Below are 17,168 nucleotides of genomic sequence, written 5' to 3'. Positions count from 1 at the left end.
AATCATCCCCCCTTCGGTTATCAGGCTCATTCGCCTCTGACGACTACGCTCAAAGGTAGTCAGTCCTTCTTTGCTCACTCGTCTTGAATCAATCCATGCTTGCACAACGTATAATATTATTCGTTCCACGACGAAAATGAACGGCTACTCATCCTTCAATGGACCTTCGACATCAGTAGCAGCAGCTCCTGCCGTTCCGGGAGGTATCGACGTCCCTGTAGGACCGACCAACCAACCTAAAGTTTTGGTCCGAAGTCTCAATAATCAGGACACGACATTCCATCTGAGCGGAGTCGAGTTGGCCTATGCGAACAGTCTGAGAAGAGTCATGATGGCGGATGTACCAACGATCGGTATGTGGTGCGAGAGCCTTGCTCATCCTGTGAGGGATGCTAAGAGACAGTGAAATGCTGACTGGAGGTCTCGGTGGAAACAGCTATCGATCAAGTGTCGTTCATCCAAAACACAACACCGATACCGGATGAAATGTTGGCCCATCGAATGGGGTTGGTACCTCTGATAAGTAGAGGAGTTGCAAAGGGATTACGGTATACCCGAGTGAGTTGAGACACCCTTGCTATGCGACAGTGAGCAGCAGCTGACACGCGGCGGGATTCCAGGATTGTGATTGTGATGAAGGATGTTATTATTGTATGGTGACCTTGAAATTGAAGGTCGCTTTCAGCGGAGCAGAAGGGGAGAAGTTCATGAGAGTCACAAGTGATATGTTGGAAATCGTTCCTAGTCCACGAGGAGTGAGCATCACTCGCCTCTCATCACGGAAATCGCAATCACTGATGAAAGCGATATAGCCACCACCTCCCAACCCTTATGGACCTCCGCCAGACCTTTCAGAAGATGACCGACTACTCATCAGCAACAGAGATCCGGAGTTGGGACAACCAGTAGGGAAGGATCAACCGGGCGTTCCACCTATATTGCTGGCGAAGATGGGGAAGGGTCAGGAGTTGGAGATTGTATGCAAGGCCTATAAGGTGAGCCCTCGTCGACGAAATCTGTGACTGCCAATGGAGAGCGGCCTTCTCCTGTCATCGAGCTGATCTCATTTGTATCGTGTAGGGTATCGCGAAGCATCACGCCAAGTGGTCACCTTTATCCACCGTTGCATTCGAGTATGATCCCTACAACAAGCTGAGACATACCACGCACTGGTTCGAGACGGATGGTGAGACTGTTATGTCAATCTTTATTGACTCAGTACTTACTTCTCGCTTGCTTTGCAGAACACGCTGAGTGGCCCTTGTCGGAGAATGCGAGGTTCGAAACCCCTCCAGATCCCACTCAGCCTTTCGATTTCAACGCTGTTCCCACGACATTTTACTTCAACGCCGAATCGGTGAACTCTATACCTGTACGATCGGTTGTGGAACAGGGTTTGGACTTATTAGTAGAAGGTCTGGCTGGGGTGATTCTGGCTGTACAGAAGGAAACGGGTGTCGATGAGGATGAGGGTGACGAGGAGGCGGCCCTGGTGGAGCCTGATCTGGGTCCGAATGGGATGCCTGGTGGACCGCAATTAGATGGGTATGGTGCTCCGGCAGATTACGGTGGTGGCGGCGGTGGGCGGGGAGGTCCTGCGGGCGGACAAGGTGGCTGGGGTGGACAAGGCTCGGGTATGAGTCCTTTGAGGAGATAGAGTATAGTGGCCGACTCAAAATGGCATCATGTCACCAACTTCCTTTCACCCTGTCTCCTGCACCTCCTTTATCGATTTACTTCGACTTGCCCATCATTCCTGACGTACTGACTCATTTGTGATTAAACTGCTCCCGTTTGTAACCTGACCAAAGTTGACAGCGGTAATCAAGTGAACACTACCATGCCTAGTATAGTCGAACAGCTCAAGAAGGCTGAGAAAGATCTTGCTTTTGCTAAAGAGCGAGGATCATCCAGCGTTCCAGCGTATGAGCAGAAGGTGGAAGAGCTGAAGAAAGAACTGGAAAACCCGCAACCTCATCCAGCGTAAGTATGGTCATTGCTCGATCGCGCTGTTCCAGTGGGTTTCTGGTGTGTAAAAGTGTAAAAGAAAAGAGCTTACTATAGCATGATACTCCCAGCTTACAATTTGGAGTGTATACGCAATGTATTGCTGTCATGGCAGCGATCAGTCTAAGTATGTTTCAACCACATTGACAGCCTGCACGCTCAGAACAATGATCGGTGCTGATGCGTTAGGATTCGGACAGTGATGTCGGCTTCGCCATTGCCGTATGACATCATACCGTTCTACAGGCTCTTCAGCACGATGACCATGGTAGCAGCCATGTATGTGGTATCTACCATCACCATTGCTCGTCCCTCACCTCGACCTTGCGATATGCACTGTCCGCTCCGTCTTGCGAATCATCCATTCGAGTTCGGATCCGTGGCCTAACTGACATGATATGATCTTTCGTTCATGGTAGATGCTATGGTTCTCGAACTGCCGTCATATACTATGGTTACACCCAAGCTTTGGCCAAATTGCCTAAACCTGACGATCCCAATTCTGCGAGATTCAAAAAGCTGATGGCTAGCAAGAAGCCTCGTCAAGATCTATGGGTGGGTCGAGTTGACATTTTTACGCTTTACCTGGAGTCTGTCCAACTTGTTCCCATCTATCCTCGATACCAATTTGAGGCCCTCGTGAAAATGCCGTTGCAAAAGAATATCTTCTGTCGGCGACTACCCGACCAAGATTCAGAATTGACTAGATGGATCTGGCTGACCTGACTCGTCGAATGCAGGCTAACACACGTTCTCACCCTTCTGCATTTCTCACAACGCGTCAAGCTGCACCTCGCCTGTTCCCCTTTCCACTGGGCAAGACACGCCCCGAAGCAGCTATCAAGGATGAGCTCTGGTGGGAAGGTGGGAACGCTCCTCATGTTGTGAGTCAGGAAGCGATTCGTACCACGAGTTGCCAGCCAGCACTGATCTGCGCGTCTGGACCCTTGTGGTGGTGCAGGGCCACTTCAATCGACCTAAATTGCCTGCGCCCCCGGCACCCGATCCGAGTGTATTGTTAGCGCGTGTGATAGCGAGTATGAGGCGTGAAGCACAGGAGGAGATGTGAGTGCTCAGCATCGCTCTGCACCGGGACGTAGAGGGCGCTAGCTGGCAGTGTATCGGTATCGCTGGCTGGCGAAGAGGAGCGAGGAGAGAGAGAGATGGTGCGGAAGTGGTCACGATTCAGGGGACATACTAAGAGATTCAGACTGACAGATCGTTCTGGACTACAGGTGGAAGAAGAGGATTCGTTCGATCCAGATCTTATCCGTGATCGTGATAATCTCGTTCAGTGAGTCTGCTTATGACAAACGATCGAATCGACCGTGGCTGTGTCTGTCTCGACGCCATGAAACGACGTCGCCAATCGCGGACATCGACCCTGTGCTGATTATGCCTTCCAAATCCGGTCGTGGTGCTGTAGTCAGCAAGAAGCTCGCCATCGCTCTCCTCGCATATCTGATCTACTCCACCCTCTCGTCCGAGATCAACAACATGTTGACTCCACCTACCGACCTCGACCAAGTCCATCAATACATCGACCAATTATCCATGTCGGCGCGTAACGAGTCCAATCCCAAACCTACCCAGATGACAGGTGGTATGTCATATATCTACGAGCCGGATAACGGAATGGGTGGAGCAGGGGTTCAACATAATTCGAATATTCCTATCGAGGTGGTCCCTCCACCTGTGTTGATGACGACTACCAATCATTGGTATGTAGGACCGGGGAATGAGCTCAAGAGGAAGGATTGATTGAACTGGTTCGGGAACGGTGATGCGGAGTGCGGAGAACGAGATCTTGTCGATCAGTATATGGATCGTTGCCTCTGGTGCTTTTTCAGTCGTTTAGACACCTCCGACGACGAGAGCAGATGCTGAACTTCGGGATGAAGTCCGCACATTCAGTCAATAGGCGAGACTAGTTCATCTCAATCAAATTTACAAATCATATTATCATAAGTTATATGTTCGTTCCATGTACAAAAGACCAAAATCCGAGCACTGTCCTATAGGAGTCATCAAACAAACCTTCACCGCCTTGGCCATTCTCCCGCTTGCTCACACTCCACCTCGCACCAGTCGCCTTACCTCCGCGCCCGAGATTTTGGCGTCTGCATTATTCATCTCGTCCTCCGTGACCACCTTCTTGCCCAGAGTCCTGTTATTAACAAAAGATGTCAGCTGAATGCACATCTTCCGAGTCTTGTCTCAGCTCACCTCTTCTTTTTTGTGGTAGTCTTGACCGGCAACTCGTCCTCGTCCTCATCATCAAGCTGCATTTGACCAACTCTCTCACTCAATGGACCGGGCGTCCTGACCTGACTGATCTCCAGCGAATTCTTAGCCGGTGTCGTCGCTGCTTTCTTCTTAGCCGGTGTCGTCGCTGCTTTCTTCTTAGCAGATGTCGCAGGAGTCTTCTCGACAGGCTTGACTTTGGCCACAACCGGTGTTCGAGGTTTGGCAGACGCTCTGGACTTGGTGGGACTACCAGTGGTCCGTCGTCGAGAAGCTGCTTTCTTCACTGGAGATGACTCGTCACTTGATGGATCGTCGACTTCCTCCTCCGACAACGTGAATGCCGAAGCATCTGAATCGATATCCACTTCTTCCGCGTCTTCCTCGATGTCCTCCTCATCTTCGTCACCGTCTTCCTGCTCGGTGTCTTCGTCTTCATCTTCCTCCTCATCCTCGGTTGACGTTGAGAGGTCTTCTTCCTCTGAGCTCAACACCTCGGCGACAGGCTCAAGAGCCTCATCATCATCGTCATCGACCTCGGGAGCCAAAGCGATTTCCTCTCGAGAGGTTTCTTCGTCTGCGTCTTCAAGCCTGATCGGAGTGGACTGCTTCTTCACGAAATCGAGCGACTCGCGTGTAATGATGACTTGAGGGATGGTTTGAGTAGACCTGACAATGAACGGATCAGATTCGGTAGAGACCATTGAGTCGTCGCCAGATGTCATCTAGCGAGACTCGGATCAGTTAATCGTGATCTCTCGGTACCTGCAGTGACTCACCAAAGACGCTTCAATAGCGGACTCGAAGCTCTCGTCTATACTGATATCATTCTGCGACGTGTCTCCTGTCCTAGAGGACGAAGCTGGAGTGCCCCGGAATTGAGCCATACGATGGACAGCAGGAGTCATCGTTCGCGTGACTATATCAATTTTGCGATCTGTCTTCAGCTCATTGGCAGTGACCTAAGACGGAATATCAGCATATCGCTTGGCACGGGCGGTTGACTTACCTGCTCGTGAAGACGCTTGGCAAAGTCATCGTGCATCTTTTGCAGCGCTTCTTGCATGTCCCTGGCGACTTCTTCTCGTATCTCGACCTCGATGGAAGCATTACGCATCTCCGATTCATACAGCTGTGGGGTATATCAGCGAGATAAACGATGGCCATCGACTGTAACTCACCCTTGTCTTCATCTCCTTCAGTTGCTCGAAAAGGTGGTCCACGAGAGGATCTCGCTCGTCCTCGGAGTCTGAATCCTCATCTTCCTCCACCACTTCCAATTCTTCCTCCACCATAACGAAGCCCTGACTCTCCCGGTCTGCTGCCACCTTGGCTCCTCCTTTGTCCATCTCCACCTCTTCGGTCTTCGGCAAGACGGGCACCACTACTTTGATTTTCATCGGTCCGCTTACAGCGTGTTTGAATGCGCTAAACTGGGTACTGATTTGGCGTTTCAGCAGAGGGAAGCCAACCTTGTTGGATGCTGTCGTCTGGATCTCCCGTGCTATGGCAGAGAAACGCATGACGTGCGAATTCTCGTCGAAACCAGTATCGTATGGATTAACGTTAACAATGATGACCTGGAGAAGACACGTCAGCACGAAGGCCACTTAAAGCCACTGCGGCCACTTACCGCTCGACCATCACCAACGAAGAAATTCTGGAACACTTCGGTGAGCTTCGAATGCCTGAATGGGACCACGGCCAGCTTCTTTTTCACGCCGGCTGCAGCCGGCGCGGCCATTTTCTGCTGGTTGGCTCGCAGTACCTCCAGACATTGTCCAAGGACCATCAGCGACTTGTTGATATTCCCAGCTTCCTTTAGTCGCTCTCCAGTGGTCTGGGTGTTGCGCGTCCTCTCGGAGCCTGCCAGGTCGACAATGGCGAGTCTAGACACCTGAGCGGAATCGGGATCTTCAGGTGCACCGTTGTGTATCCGGACGACCTTGATGGTGAAAATTCCGTGACTCCGGCTCGACTCACGATTGGCAATAGTGCCAAAGACCTGACGAGCGCTCTGACCTGATCGGAACACTGCGAGGGCTTCCTGTATGGTGGTACGGTAAGTTATCAGTCGCTCTACAAGCGCTGTGACTCACTTCTCGTGTACGGACTCGAACATCCTTCAAGCCTGCGATGTATTTACCGTTACCTTCCGGGTCGTTCTTCAACGCTAGTGCTTGTCGCTTCAGTATTCCGCCACCTCCATTCGCCATGGCGGCCAGATTGAAAGAGGAGTTCAGGGCACTGGGGAAGCCCATATGAGAAGCGCGCGGGAGCCCATTGTAGGTCGTACGAGAGCGTGATTGGGAAGGGGTTGAGGGAGTGGTGGGAAGAACCGAGTCGAGGAGATCGAATATCTGGTTCGAGTCAGCAATCGGTCAGACAGCCGTCACTCACCTTCTCGTTGTAGACCTCAGCATAAGAGACGAAAACGGCGTACGAGAAATTGCGATCGACCTTGATGACTGGGAGGTCTTTGTCAGCGGAATGCAAGTACCATATCTATCCAGCTTACTATCACTGATTCTGGGCTCGGTTTCTGCCAAGGGGCCTACCAGATTTATAGGCTCATCAGGTTGTGCTGCAAACACCACGTCGGCAAGACCTTGAGGTTTGAGCTACATGATTGTCAGTTGCACTATCGTTACCGTTTTCAGCGCAACTCACATTGACATTGCTCTCAAGCCCGTTGATCGAGTTAAAAACAACGTCGATGGCTCTGGGAAGAACGCCTCTCTCGGAGGCCGAAGTTGTATTTCCCCCTTGAATGGTGTACGATTTCCCGCTGTTGCTGACTCCATAGGCGAAAAGTAAGGCATTCTCGCCCTGAAGCAGCTTCTCAACAAGCGGAAGAGTGGTAGTGGTGAAAAACGACGATTGAGGGGTGCTGGGAGCGAAAACGCGGTTGAAAGAGAAGATATGAGGAGGTTTGGGCATGTGATGGCGTGCTGATTCCTGCTGCGTATCTGATATCAGCCGTCACAAAGTAAAGAATAAAGGTATATGGGATGAAGCTCACAGCCGGTGCTCGCATCAGGACATCAGTCTCTGACTGGACCTCAAGGTATGGTCGAGCTACTGCATTTGGATCAGAATCGCCTGGTGAGGGTCGAATTCTGAGGTACGCCTAAATGGTTGTGAGCTTCCCGGTATGTGCAGTTAAGGAAATGTCAGCTCACCTGAAGACACTCCGAGTAGCTAGAGCTATCACTGCTACTGGTCGTCTTAGGCTTTACCGCGGATGTCTATACGGGCGGGATCCTGCGTCAAGTCCAGTTTTTCATAATACGAGGTCTATCCTCAGGGTATCAAGTGCAACTCACCTCCCTGTCCTTCTGAGCGATCTTATCAGACACCTTTCTCAACCCCTCTTTGCCCTTGGCCAAGAGACCACTAGGCGTCTTCGCTCCGCTCCCTCCTACTATGGCAGGACTGGCCGTGCTCTCTTTTGCCGCTCGGAGTCTGGTCACTCTTCCGGTCGTCGCGCTCGGAGGCGCCATAGAGCCTTTGGAAGGCAACCTGGGCTTGGTACTGGACGTACTTGGTGTCGAGGGTGGTGGCATGGCGGCGTGAATAGGAAGAGAAACAGTTGAAAGTGAAAGACGAGGAGAAAGAAAGGAAGGTTGAGTTGAAAGTCGAAAACAGTCACGACCTTGGATGTTTGGTCGATACGGAACCAAATACGGAAAGCCACATTGCACGTGGCAAACGTTTGGTCCACTGAGACAGTTTTATGGTGCAGTTTTGAGCCCAAGAACGGTTTGCATGCAGAGGTTTGCTTGGTGCTGGTGCTATCATCCACGAAATGAGACAGCCTGAATGGCATAGCCCATACGATCATATACTCGTGATGCACAGACATTTGAAGAGCAGTAGAGAGGGATGATTTCAAGTTCACTGCTCATGCCACAACCTCAATACAGACAGATTTGCCTCCGTGATCCAACTGGACAAAACTGACATCATTCATCTCTTCCTCGGTATTTCCATCCATCTTACCAGGACAAACTGAGATATATAATCGGTTTCCTGCTTCATCCGATCTTACAGGTGTGCATCACTTCCCAAGGAATCATCCCCTGCATCTTCGTATCATGTCACTTCCGCCTCTCAATCCTAATAAAACAGCGGCGGGAATCATCGTTGATCCCAGAACGTTGGAACGGGTCGTGCCTCAATCGCGTCGTAGCGACGGAACGTGAGTGGTCGTTGTCGACACCAATGCGTACCTCCAATCCAGATCAGTCCATTCCGATCTTATCGCCCTCCAATGGTCTTGCCCTATTGACCAGATACTGAGATTAGGAGCTGACGATCTCTGAATCGACGAGTAGAGTTCGGAAAGAACGTAAGATCCGACCTGGATTCACACCTCAGGAGGACGTAGGACTCTTCCGACCCAAAGCGGTCGCCAGAGCAAGCGCAATCTCAACAGCAGTTCCAGGATCGAATCGTCCTGCCCCTCCCTTAGCTGCCAAAGCTGATAACCCTTTCGCGCAAGAGGCGCTGAAGGAGAAGACAAAAGCTCAATTGAAAAACGAGCGGAGGAGGGAGAAGAAGAGGGAGAAGGCATCGGTCAATTGGGATGAGGAACAGGATGATGAGGATGCGGATGATGATGAGATGAAGGAGGCTTTTGAGAAAGTGGATAAAGAACGACAGTGGGCCGGTGTCGATGCTGGTGCTGATGCTGGTGCTGGATCGGAAAATGCTTTCCCACCTTTACAACAAGGTGATGGAGGAGTTCCAGGGAAGAGTGTGGTAGATGAAGTCAAAGCGGAAGATGAGAAGGTCAACTCTCAAACAGAACTTCTCACACCTCCTCCTCCTGGTCCAGGACCTGAGATCAAAGCACCTGCTCCTACCTCTACCACAACCGAACCGCCATCCGCAACAATCACCAACGGTACGCCTACACCTACGGCTGCATCGATCATCTCCGATCGAAAAGCAGAGATCAAAGCCAGACCTCAACAGAACCCTCATCCTATCCAAGGCGGTCGTAAAGGTCCCATCGGTCTTGCTCATCCTCCTCCTATCGAAGCGGAAAAGCCCAAACCACCTCCCCCTCAAACTCGCGCAGACTCTTCGGACTCTTGGAGACCTGCTCGTAAATCTCAACCTCAAGCCCGATCGCAGAAATCTTCTCGAGCCGTTCAAAACGGAGGAGGTCAACCCCAATCACAAGCAAAATCACAACTACAGTCGACTCGATCAAGACAATCGAAACCCCCTCCGGGATCTGCAACTGCACCACCTGATACAGAGTCTAAGGCGCCTCCTGCACCCAGGGAGAGAAGAGAAGTCAGGGTCAGACAAGGAGGTGCGAACGATGTTAGTAGTTTGGCGAACAGGGTGAAGAATTTGGTGATTGCTAGTGCGGTAGGCAATGGAACGCCGAGAGAGAAGAAGACTGGGACGCCAAAGACCGAAACGTGAGAGCGCTGCGGTTCGATTGAATCAGATTCTGGGTGGGACAGTCGTTGTCTCTGCTGGCGTGTGGAAAGAGGACGCTTTGTGGGAATCAATTACAGAGGGCGATGAGTGGGAGCAAGCGAAGCGGACATCCTTGAACCATCTTTCAAACTGCTATAGTAGACTGATCGAGAGCAATCGCCGCAAGATGCATATCACACCATTTAGTATCTATCGCCGACCAATGTTAATTGTACTTCTAATTCCTTGGAACGATCCAATATAGAAGGACCCGTGTCAGATTTCTGCCCCGAACACTCTCCCCAACAGGACCCTTCGCAACTCTTCCGCTCCTGGAGTTTTGGTGATCACCCACGGCAGCTGTTTTGGCTTTTCAATCTTCTCGCCCATCCTACCTGTCTCTTCGTCTTTCTTAGGTAGCGAAGATTCCAAGCCTTGTTTCTTGAGCTTTTCATTCTTCGATCTATCGACGCCAACTTCCCCTGTTCCTCTTCTGTCCACCACACACATCCCTCTTGTCAATTCACCTGTTCGTTCAATCAAGAATTCTCTCTGTTTCAACTCCCAACCCTGTCCCAGCACCGGTGCTTCTCCTCTCGTCCTTCCTCCTGGGGGATTGGCGATAGCGTACCATACAGCCACAGGATCATGCATCTCCATCGCGTCTGGAAGACCAAAACTCGCTTGAAGTCCTCTGACTCTCACAAGCATCGCGCTGACGAAACTCTCCAGAGGCGTAGGATCGGGTTTGGCGGTAACCTCACCACTTTCGTTCGGGATGGGAATGACTGATGGATGGATCAAGTCGAAGAAGGGGATCATGTGAGGAGTAGTGATGTCCAATGGGGCCATGATCAGCTCAATCTGACCGGATTTGACAGCTTCAAGAATCTGGTCGGCAGCGTAAGGGTCGGCAAAACAGTTGAACTCGGCCGAGGGGGAAGTGTTACCCGGATGATCGAGGGCACCTCCCATCCAGACGATTCGAGAAACTCGTGCGAAGGTTGTAGGGTCCGTACGAAGAGCGTGGGCAAGGTTGGTGACTGTGTATGGGGCTCATACAATCAGCTCAGTGTGAACGACTCATGGGTGAAGATGGAACGAGTGCAGAGCGAATTGGATGGAGATAGAAGAGTATACTTACGCGGTCCAAGCGCCACGATAGTCACGGTATCTTCGGGTTCGTCTCGAAGGATGTCGAGAATCACCTCATGAGCAGGCTTGGGAGAGATATCGAGGTGTTCGTGGACTTCGTCCGGTCCGAACTGAGGAGGTGTGAAATGGGGGTGGGTTTCGGTGATATTGGACAAGCCATCGGGTCCGTGCTGAGGGCAATCGCAGGCATGGCAACGATCATGTCAGCTAATATCCGTATTTCGGCCATACCAAATGGAAGGCGAGGACCGTCGAGAACCTCCATAAAGCGTCATGACGAACGACGATAGGAGACTCACGAAATACGCCGCGACAGCCTTCTCACCGCCAATTGGCCCATCTTCACCCAACGCCAACAACGTCTTCTTCTCCTGAGACCGCAATCGATGATACCTCGCTTCAGCCTCTGGGATCTGTGCAATCTCCTTGGCCAGCGAATGATAGATCTTGAGCAGATTGGAGTGCGCGACGGGAGCATGTGTGTTACCGAACACGATGGAGATCAGAGCTACGTCTACTTCGGGTGAACAGAGGGAGAGAAGGATGGCCAAGACATCGTCTACTCCTGGGTCGGTGTCGAGGATGATCTTGGGTGCGCCCATAGTTGCGAAGGAGGTCGCTTGACGGACAGCTAGTATGTGTGAGGGGAAGATGGTCCTTGAGGTGGTTGTGGTCTCACGGGTGACTGGTCGGCAGGCTGAGCCAAAATGAAAGTTGGAAAGAAGCCGATGGTCTCGGATCTTGAAAGGCCATTGAACGAACGCGATGAATTAGCAGCTACCACTGTAACGTTATACAGCGACTCAAAATGAGTAAGCGGCGCCGTCCGCCATTCGTTGTATTTCCATTTTCCTCCACTTTCATCTCACAAACAGATCCCAAAATATCAAAGCAAACCGTACAAAACCTCTCATCCCCTAATCCTGTTTCTTCTTCTCTTCGGTTATTTGTACTCGCTCACTACAACGAGAACACGACGCTGCCAGACATGGGTCCTCCTCGAAACGACGGCGGGGCGCTGCTGGACGGGATCATCAACAATGGTCAGATACCACATCAACCGCTCGTGGTGATCAACGACGGTGTGACATTCTCCGGATTACCAATATTCAAGGAGATGGTGAGAAGAGCAGTAAATAGGTAGGTTTATACTCTCTCCCACCAAAACAGTCCTGCCCCATCCTGTGCCGTTACTTCCAGCTCACAATTGACTTGAAGAGGGGAGGAAATCACATTGGTCAGCGTGTTACATCCACCCGAAACGATCTTGCCTTCCGAATCCAGCTCAACCACGCGGACGAGAGTGGTCGACCTCACAAATGATCTGCCTGGATTTACCGACGACGAAACCTCTGTCAAGATAATCAAGGACAAGATAATGTCCGCGTGTGAGTCAGGAAGCCCTGGAGACGGTCATAACGAGAAGGCAACTGATGTACATATACGAACAGTCACTTCCGGACAGATATTCATTGATGCTCTCGATCTTCTCGCCGAGGACTACTCCCCTTCTGCTGTTCTCAACCTGGTCAGGAGTATCCTGGACACCATCCGAAAAGCCAAAGGTAAGCCTGCCCTGGCTTTGACATCTCGCTCGAATCGCAGCTTGAGACCTGTTTAAATTCCATAGCACCGTCACGAGTCGTCCTCCTGCTCCCTCCTTCATCCGCGATCTATCCTTACCTGATCCCACCCACATTCTCACCTACGATCACCCTAATCACCCCACATCCTCCGCCACTCGTCGATCATCTCTCGAAGCTCTACCTCTCTCCAGTATCGTCTTCTCCGATTCCTAACTTCTGGATGGTCCTCGAGAACGCTACGAAACGAAATCTGGGTGCTGAATTGGCATACCGCGGTGAAGAAGGTATCGAAGTGGATCCACTTTGGTCGACTTATACGGCCGGTGTCGTTCAAGTGCTGGTGAGAAAAGCAGTGGGAGGGACTAAAGGTATCTCAAGATCGCTTGAAGGATTGAAAATTGTCCCGTCATCGTCGTCAAGCGCGAGGGACGAGAGATTGAGTTTGGTAGATTTGGGAGAACTGGTGAAGCTCGATCCGTTAGCGACGCCGATACCGGATACGAGTGGAACGGGAAGACCAGCTCAGACTCATGCTGAGTTGGATTTACCTTTCAATCTGAGTCTGACAGAGTCGCAGAGGAGACAAAGAGGAGCGGTCCCATTGCCATATGCTCATGAGGGAGAAGGTGCGAGTGGAGATCTGATTTGGGAAGATGAAGAAGAAACAGACGATGAGGAGATATAGGATGTCTTGCCGCAGCATTGTGTAGAGAAGGATATGATCTGGAAAAAGATGTTATTGTCCAGGATGAGGGAGGACGATCTTATGCCGGGTATCATATGCACCTGTCATTCCGGATACCATTATTCTGAGCCATTCTAAAGCCGGTGTCATTCACCAAGATGCCAGGGTTAGATACTATGCTGGGTATCAATGCGTCTGACATCACGGATATCACCATCATTCACAGTAATGGTTGTCATCTGTCAAGATGGCCCAAGAAGATCCTAGGCCGGTCATCAATGCATCCGGTAATACCATGACCAAAGGTAACGTTGTCTTCTAACACGATAATAAAAGATGATCTCATGCCGGGTATCAAATGCATCTGACATAACGGACATCTCTATATGCTTTCTTCAATTGTCGATCATCCTGAAACACTATGCTCTGTTCTACATCGTCACCTTCCGCATGGCAGTCTCATGAACCAGCTGAGAAGTCTCGGCCCCGCATTAACGCTGTCCCTACTGTCGTTACTTCCTCCCTCCAAAAAGTCGTCCGCTACCGAGTTATCTCCATGATTGGGCGACACTCTCTTCACCAGAAAAGTAGTACGCCTCGACAGCATACAGGAAGGCGAAAATGATGAATGCGGCAGCACCGAGGAGCGAGACTGGCCATGGCTATAAGTATAGTCCGCGCAGAGATACAAGATGATGGGAATACTCACTGTGTTTGACTGAGATCTTAGTGGAGAGATATCTTCCTCCCATGACTGCTCCAGCGGTACATAATCCGTGTCCGAGAATCGTTCCAAAGGCAATGACAGGAACACTCTGCGACAGTATACAACGAGATCAGCATGAGATCTACCCATAACACCGTACAGCTCCGCTCCATGATAGCGTGTCAGAATGACACTCACGTGAGCACCGCCCAAAGCGATTGTCGCGATCTGACTCCTATCTCCCCATTCTCCCAAGAAAGTGAGGACAAAAGCTTGCGCGAAAACAGGATTGGTCATGACTTGCAAACCTGTTCTCACATTCTCTTTGACCGCGACAATCCAATGTTTTCCTTGTTGCTTGGACATGGGTCCGACGCCGCCAGAACCAGATAGAGGGAAATGTATCGAAGGACCGGATCTTCCCGGTCTGGGGGAAGCGGATCGTGCTGCAAATGTCGTCGAGGGTGAAGAAGATCTTCGATGATCCACCATTGAGGATAAACCTCCACCACCACCTCCTTCCTCGAGCGCTTCCAGAGGGATGCTCGATGAATTCGCTCCTCGGGCATTGTGACTATCGTGAACGGCCGAATCTTCCTCCAATTCTTCTTCCACCTCTCGCATTTCCTCTTGGATGTGGGACGAGCCACCAGCCATGTTGAATGCTTCCTGAAGCATCTTCGCACCGAAAACGAGGAAAAGGATAGATGCGGCCCATAATGTCCATACCTGCAGCGGAAGAAAAAAAAAAAAACATTGAGCGAAACGTGAGCTCCCAGCCTGTGACGAGAGCAGAGCAGGACACTAGCCTGTTCCTTATACCGTGGGATGGACTGATCAGACTCACCTTTGGTATTAATCCTAAGATCACTCTGCCCAACGCTGCACTCAGGATTGACATCACCACCAGACTAGCGAAAGCACCTCCAAACACCGTCAATCTCGGATGTCGAGTCGCCATGATCGCAGCGATAAGGAAAGTCTTATCGCCAATCTCCGAGACGACAATCATGACGAATGCCTGCGCGAGTGCGTCTGTGATGCGACGGCGAGAGGACACATTGCGATGGTCAGTCGTTTGTCAGGAAAGAAACGTCGACTCGAGGAAAATGGGTGACATACCCCAATTACCGCCATCTTGTGGTATTTCAGATGGCATTGTGAGTGCAGGTTGCTCCCGCTTGCGGTGAACGGAAGGGAGTGAGAGGTATCGAGAAGGATATGTTCGCACCCAGAGTCGAGGTGAGCTCGAGATTCCGGAGACGTCCAAGTCGGATGGGACCAATCAGCAGAAGAGATGTTGATTTGCAGCGATGAAAATACAGCCAAAACCCCCAATCACACGCACGATGGCTGTGATCATCGTTCAATACTCGTAGATGAAAGACACGCGTCTCTTAGATGGGAGTAACAAATAGATAGTGCTCTCCTGATAGGCATGCACGATACAACAGTGAACTGCAAGTGATATCGCGATGACATGACCAACGCCGCGTGCAGTCGCTCATTGTCGGTCTGATATCTATCTGTCAATCACTCGTCGCTCTCACACTCTCTTCTCTTCATCGTGCTCGAGTTTAGAATGTCGCGTCAGGGTGGGTGGAGTAACGCGTTCGATCACATTGCATCCAGGCGCTGATCATCCGTTCCTTTCCAGACAAAGCGACGACTGAGCGCAATGCTCGGATATTGAGAGACCTGGTCAAGCAACCCGATAACAAGGCATGTGCAGATTGCAGGAAGAACGGTGAGTTGCTCGGATCGTCTCAGCTTTGCGATTCGGCGTGTCCTTGTCCAGAAGCTGATGATGAGGGGATTGATCTACAGACGCACGATGGGCTTCTTGGAACTTGTATGTCCTGAACATGATCTTTGTTGACACCCTCATATGCTAAATCATCTGTCTCTGCTCAGGGGCGTCTTCTTGTGTATCCGGTGTTCTGGCATACATAGATCGATGGGTACTCATATCAGTCGAGGTGAGCATATTACCGGCTTCTGAACCTTGCCACTCGGTAGGACGCTTCGAGCCGGTCTGATCTCAGGCTCTGATCGCAGTGAAGAGTATCGACCTTGATATCTGGACACCGGAGCAGATGGAGGTGGGTGTTTCCAAGGCCTCGCCAACCGAGGACTAACAATCCGGTTCCTCCTGTAGTCTGTCCAAAAGTGGGGGAATAGACGGGCGAACTTGTACTGGGAGAAACACCTCAAAGCAGGACATGTCCCCCCTGATCAGTGAGTTGGGCAGCCGCCATGGACGAACCCAGACATGGTATCGTTGCATACTGACGGTGTCTACGCAGCAAAATCGAGTCTTTCATTCGGTCAAAGTACGAGAGTCGCCGTTGGGCCATGGAAGGCCCCCCACCAGGTGATCCAAGTGTCCTAGAGAATGGAGGCGGTTCCGTACAACCAGTCAGTCGCCTCAGCTCGATGGAATCGCTTCTCTTACTGACATCTAGGCTGCTTTGTAGCCTGCTCAGGCAGTCAGACCGACCCCTACGTCCAGCGCCGCCCCACCCGCTCCTGTTCCTGCTCCAGTACCCAAAACACATCCCCTTCTGTCCCGAGCCGCAAAAGCCTCTCCTGCACCTCCTCCTGCTCCTGCCCCAATTATCGATTTGTTCGGCAGCGACGAGCCGCCCACGCTTGCACCGGCTATCACGACAGCACCGCCTACACAGACGACTCCCGCTACAAACGTCTCACCCGCAGCTCCTCAGTCAACAGCGGGTGTCAGCGTCCCTGCCCCTACTGCTGGATCCAGCATATTCGACCTTGATTTCCGAACACCTACGCCATCCACCTCGGCTTCAAACAAGCCACAGACCGCCAAAGCGGATATCATGTCCTTGTTCTCTTCCACCTCCCCGCCTCCTGCTCCTCAGACCGGATCGTTCTTCAACACCACGCAACCCACTCCAACTGTTCAAGCCACAAGTCCCTACGCATCATGGGGCGGAGGTATAACCAGTTCCGCCCTACCTGTTCAACAAGGCGCTACGCAGAGTGCAATTCCAGGTGCAGGCGGATGGGGGAATATCCAAATGGATCAAGGAGCATGGGGAGCACCGACTGCTCCTCAGACTAGCAACGCGACAGCGAATGCTACGTCAAACCCTTGGGGCTCGTCTAACACAGCCATATCACCCTCAGCGACGGCGAACGCTGATCCTTGGGCGTCTACTGGTACGGGAAATAATAGTGGAGGGCTCTTTGGTGCTCAGGCCCAAGTGGGACAGCCAGCACAGAAGAAAGATGACAGGGATCCATTTGCAAATATCTGGGGCTAGATGACAAGTTGTACATGACAAGGGTTCAGATACATATATGCATGGCAGCA

At 51.4% G+C, this 17,168-nt stretch overlaps 8 protein-coding genes across 8 annotated transcripts; 5 read left to right on the top strand and 3 right to left on the bottom strand.

Annotated features, from left to right (window-relative positions):
• Positions 1–136: 136 nt before the first annotated feature.
• Positions 137–1,657, top strand: IAR55_003674 (uncharacterized protein; the record flags this gene model as incomplete). Its single annotated transcript, XM_066946781.1, has 6 exons — positions 137–353; positions 437–558; positions 621–755; positions 813–995; positions 1,081–1,186; positions 1,245–1,657. The coding sequence occupies 6 exons, from the start codon at positions 137–139 to the stop codon at positions 1,655–1,657; spliced, it is 1,176 nt and encodes a 391-aa protein (XP_066803173.1).
• A 183-nt stretch (positions 1,658–1,840) lies between these two features.
• Positions 1,841–3,768, top strand: IAR55_003673 (uncharacterized protein; the record flags this gene model as incomplete). The annotated part of the gene is made up of 8 exons (XM_066946780.1): positions 1,841–1,983; positions 2,079–2,134; positions 2,208–2,286; positions 2,427–2,562; positions 2,748–2,891; positions 2,969–3,072; positions 3,243–3,301; positions 3,434–3,768. The coding sequence occupies 8 exons, from the start codon at positions 1,841–1,843 to the stop codon at positions 3,766–3,768; spliced, it is 1,056 nt and encodes a 351-aa protein (XP_066803172.1).
• A 306-nt stretch (positions 3,769–4,074) lies between these two features.
• On the bottom strand, positions 4,075–7,817 carry IAR55_003672 (uncharacterized protein; the record flags this gene model as incomplete). Its single annotated transcript, XM_066946779.1, has 13 exons — positions 4,075–4,174; positions 4,234–4,976; positions 5,031–5,213; positions 5,261–5,383; positions 5,433–5,831; positions 5,885–6,298; positions 6,351–6,611; positions 6,667–6,719; positions 6,770–6,872; positions 6,922–7,209; positions 7,274–7,381; positions 7,434–7,499; positions 7,578–7,817. The coding sequence occupies 13 exons, from the start codon at positions 7,815–7,817 to the stop codon at positions 4,075–4,077; spliced, it is 3,081 nt and encodes a 1,026-aa protein (XP_066803171.1).
• A 531-nt stretch (positions 7,818–8,348) lies between these two features.
• Positions 8,349–9,693, top strand: IAR55_003671 (uncharacterized protein; the record flags this gene model as incomplete). The annotated part of the gene is made up of 2 exons (XM_066946778.1): positions 8,349–8,452; positions 8,589–9,693. The coding sequence occupies 2 exons, from the start codon at positions 8,349–8,351 to the stop codon at positions 9,691–9,693; spliced, it is 1,209 nt and encodes a 402-aa protein (XP_066803170.1).
• A 273-nt stretch (positions 9,694–9,966) lies between these two features.
• IAR55_003670 (uncharacterized protein) lies at positions 9,967–11,447 on the bottom strand (the record flags this gene model as incomplete). The annotated part of the gene is made up of 3 exons (XM_066946777.1): positions 9,967–10,733; positions 10,835–11,015; positions 11,145–11,447. The coding sequence occupies 3 exons, from the start codon at positions 11,445–11,447 to the stop codon at positions 9,967–9,969; spliced, it is 1,251 nt and encodes a 416-aa protein (XP_066803169.1).
• Positions 11,448–11,833: 386 nt separating this feature from the next.
• IAR55_003669 (uncharacterized protein) lies at positions 11,834–13,116 on the top strand (the record flags this gene model as incomplete). Its single annotated transcript, XM_066946776.1, has 4 exons — positions 11,834–11,985; positions 12,064–12,233; positions 12,297–12,410; positions 12,476–13,116. 4 exons carry the CDS (start codon positions 11,834–11,836, stop codon positions 13,114–13,116), a joined length of 1,077 nt encoding a protein of 358 aa, XP_066803168.1.
• Positions 13,117–13,664: 548 nt separating this feature from the next.
• On the bottom strand, positions 13,665–14,981 carry IAR55_003668 (uncharacterized protein; the record flags this gene model as incomplete). Its single annotated transcript, XM_066946775.1, has 5 exons — positions 13,665–13,768; positions 13,826–13,931; positions 14,021–14,551; positions 14,670–14,857; positions 14,945–14,981. 5 exons carry the CDS (start codon positions 14,979–14,981, stop codon positions 13,665–13,667), a joined length of 966 nt encoding a protein of 321 aa, XP_066803167.1.
• Positions 14,982–15,404: 423 nt separating this feature from the next.
• IAR55_003667 (uncharacterized protein) lies at positions 15,405–17,118 on the top strand (the record flags this gene model as incomplete). Its single annotated transcript, XM_066946774.1, has 8 exons — positions 15,405–15,417; positions 15,480–15,569; positions 15,650–15,674; positions 15,737–15,801; positions 15,881–15,924; positions 15,981–16,060; positions 16,129–16,240; positions 16,300–17,118. The coding sequence occupies 8 exons, from the start codon at positions 15,405–15,407 to the stop codon at positions 17,116–17,118; spliced, it is 1,248 nt and encodes a 415-aa protein (XP_066803166.1).
• Positions 17,119–17,168: the final 50 nt, after the last annotated feature.

This window comes from Kwoniella newhampshirensis, chromosome 6, assembly GCF_039105145.1.
Source record: "Kwoniella newhampshirensis strain CBS 13917 chromosome 6, whole genome shotgun sequence".
Taxonomy (NCBI): domain Eukaryota; kingdom Fungi; phylum Basidiomycota; class Tremellomycetes; order Tremellales; family Cryptococcaceae; genus Kwoniella; species Kwoniella newhampshirensis.
Note: the sequence above shows the minus strand (reverse complement) of the source record. Positions and strands in the feature narration are given on the sequence as shown.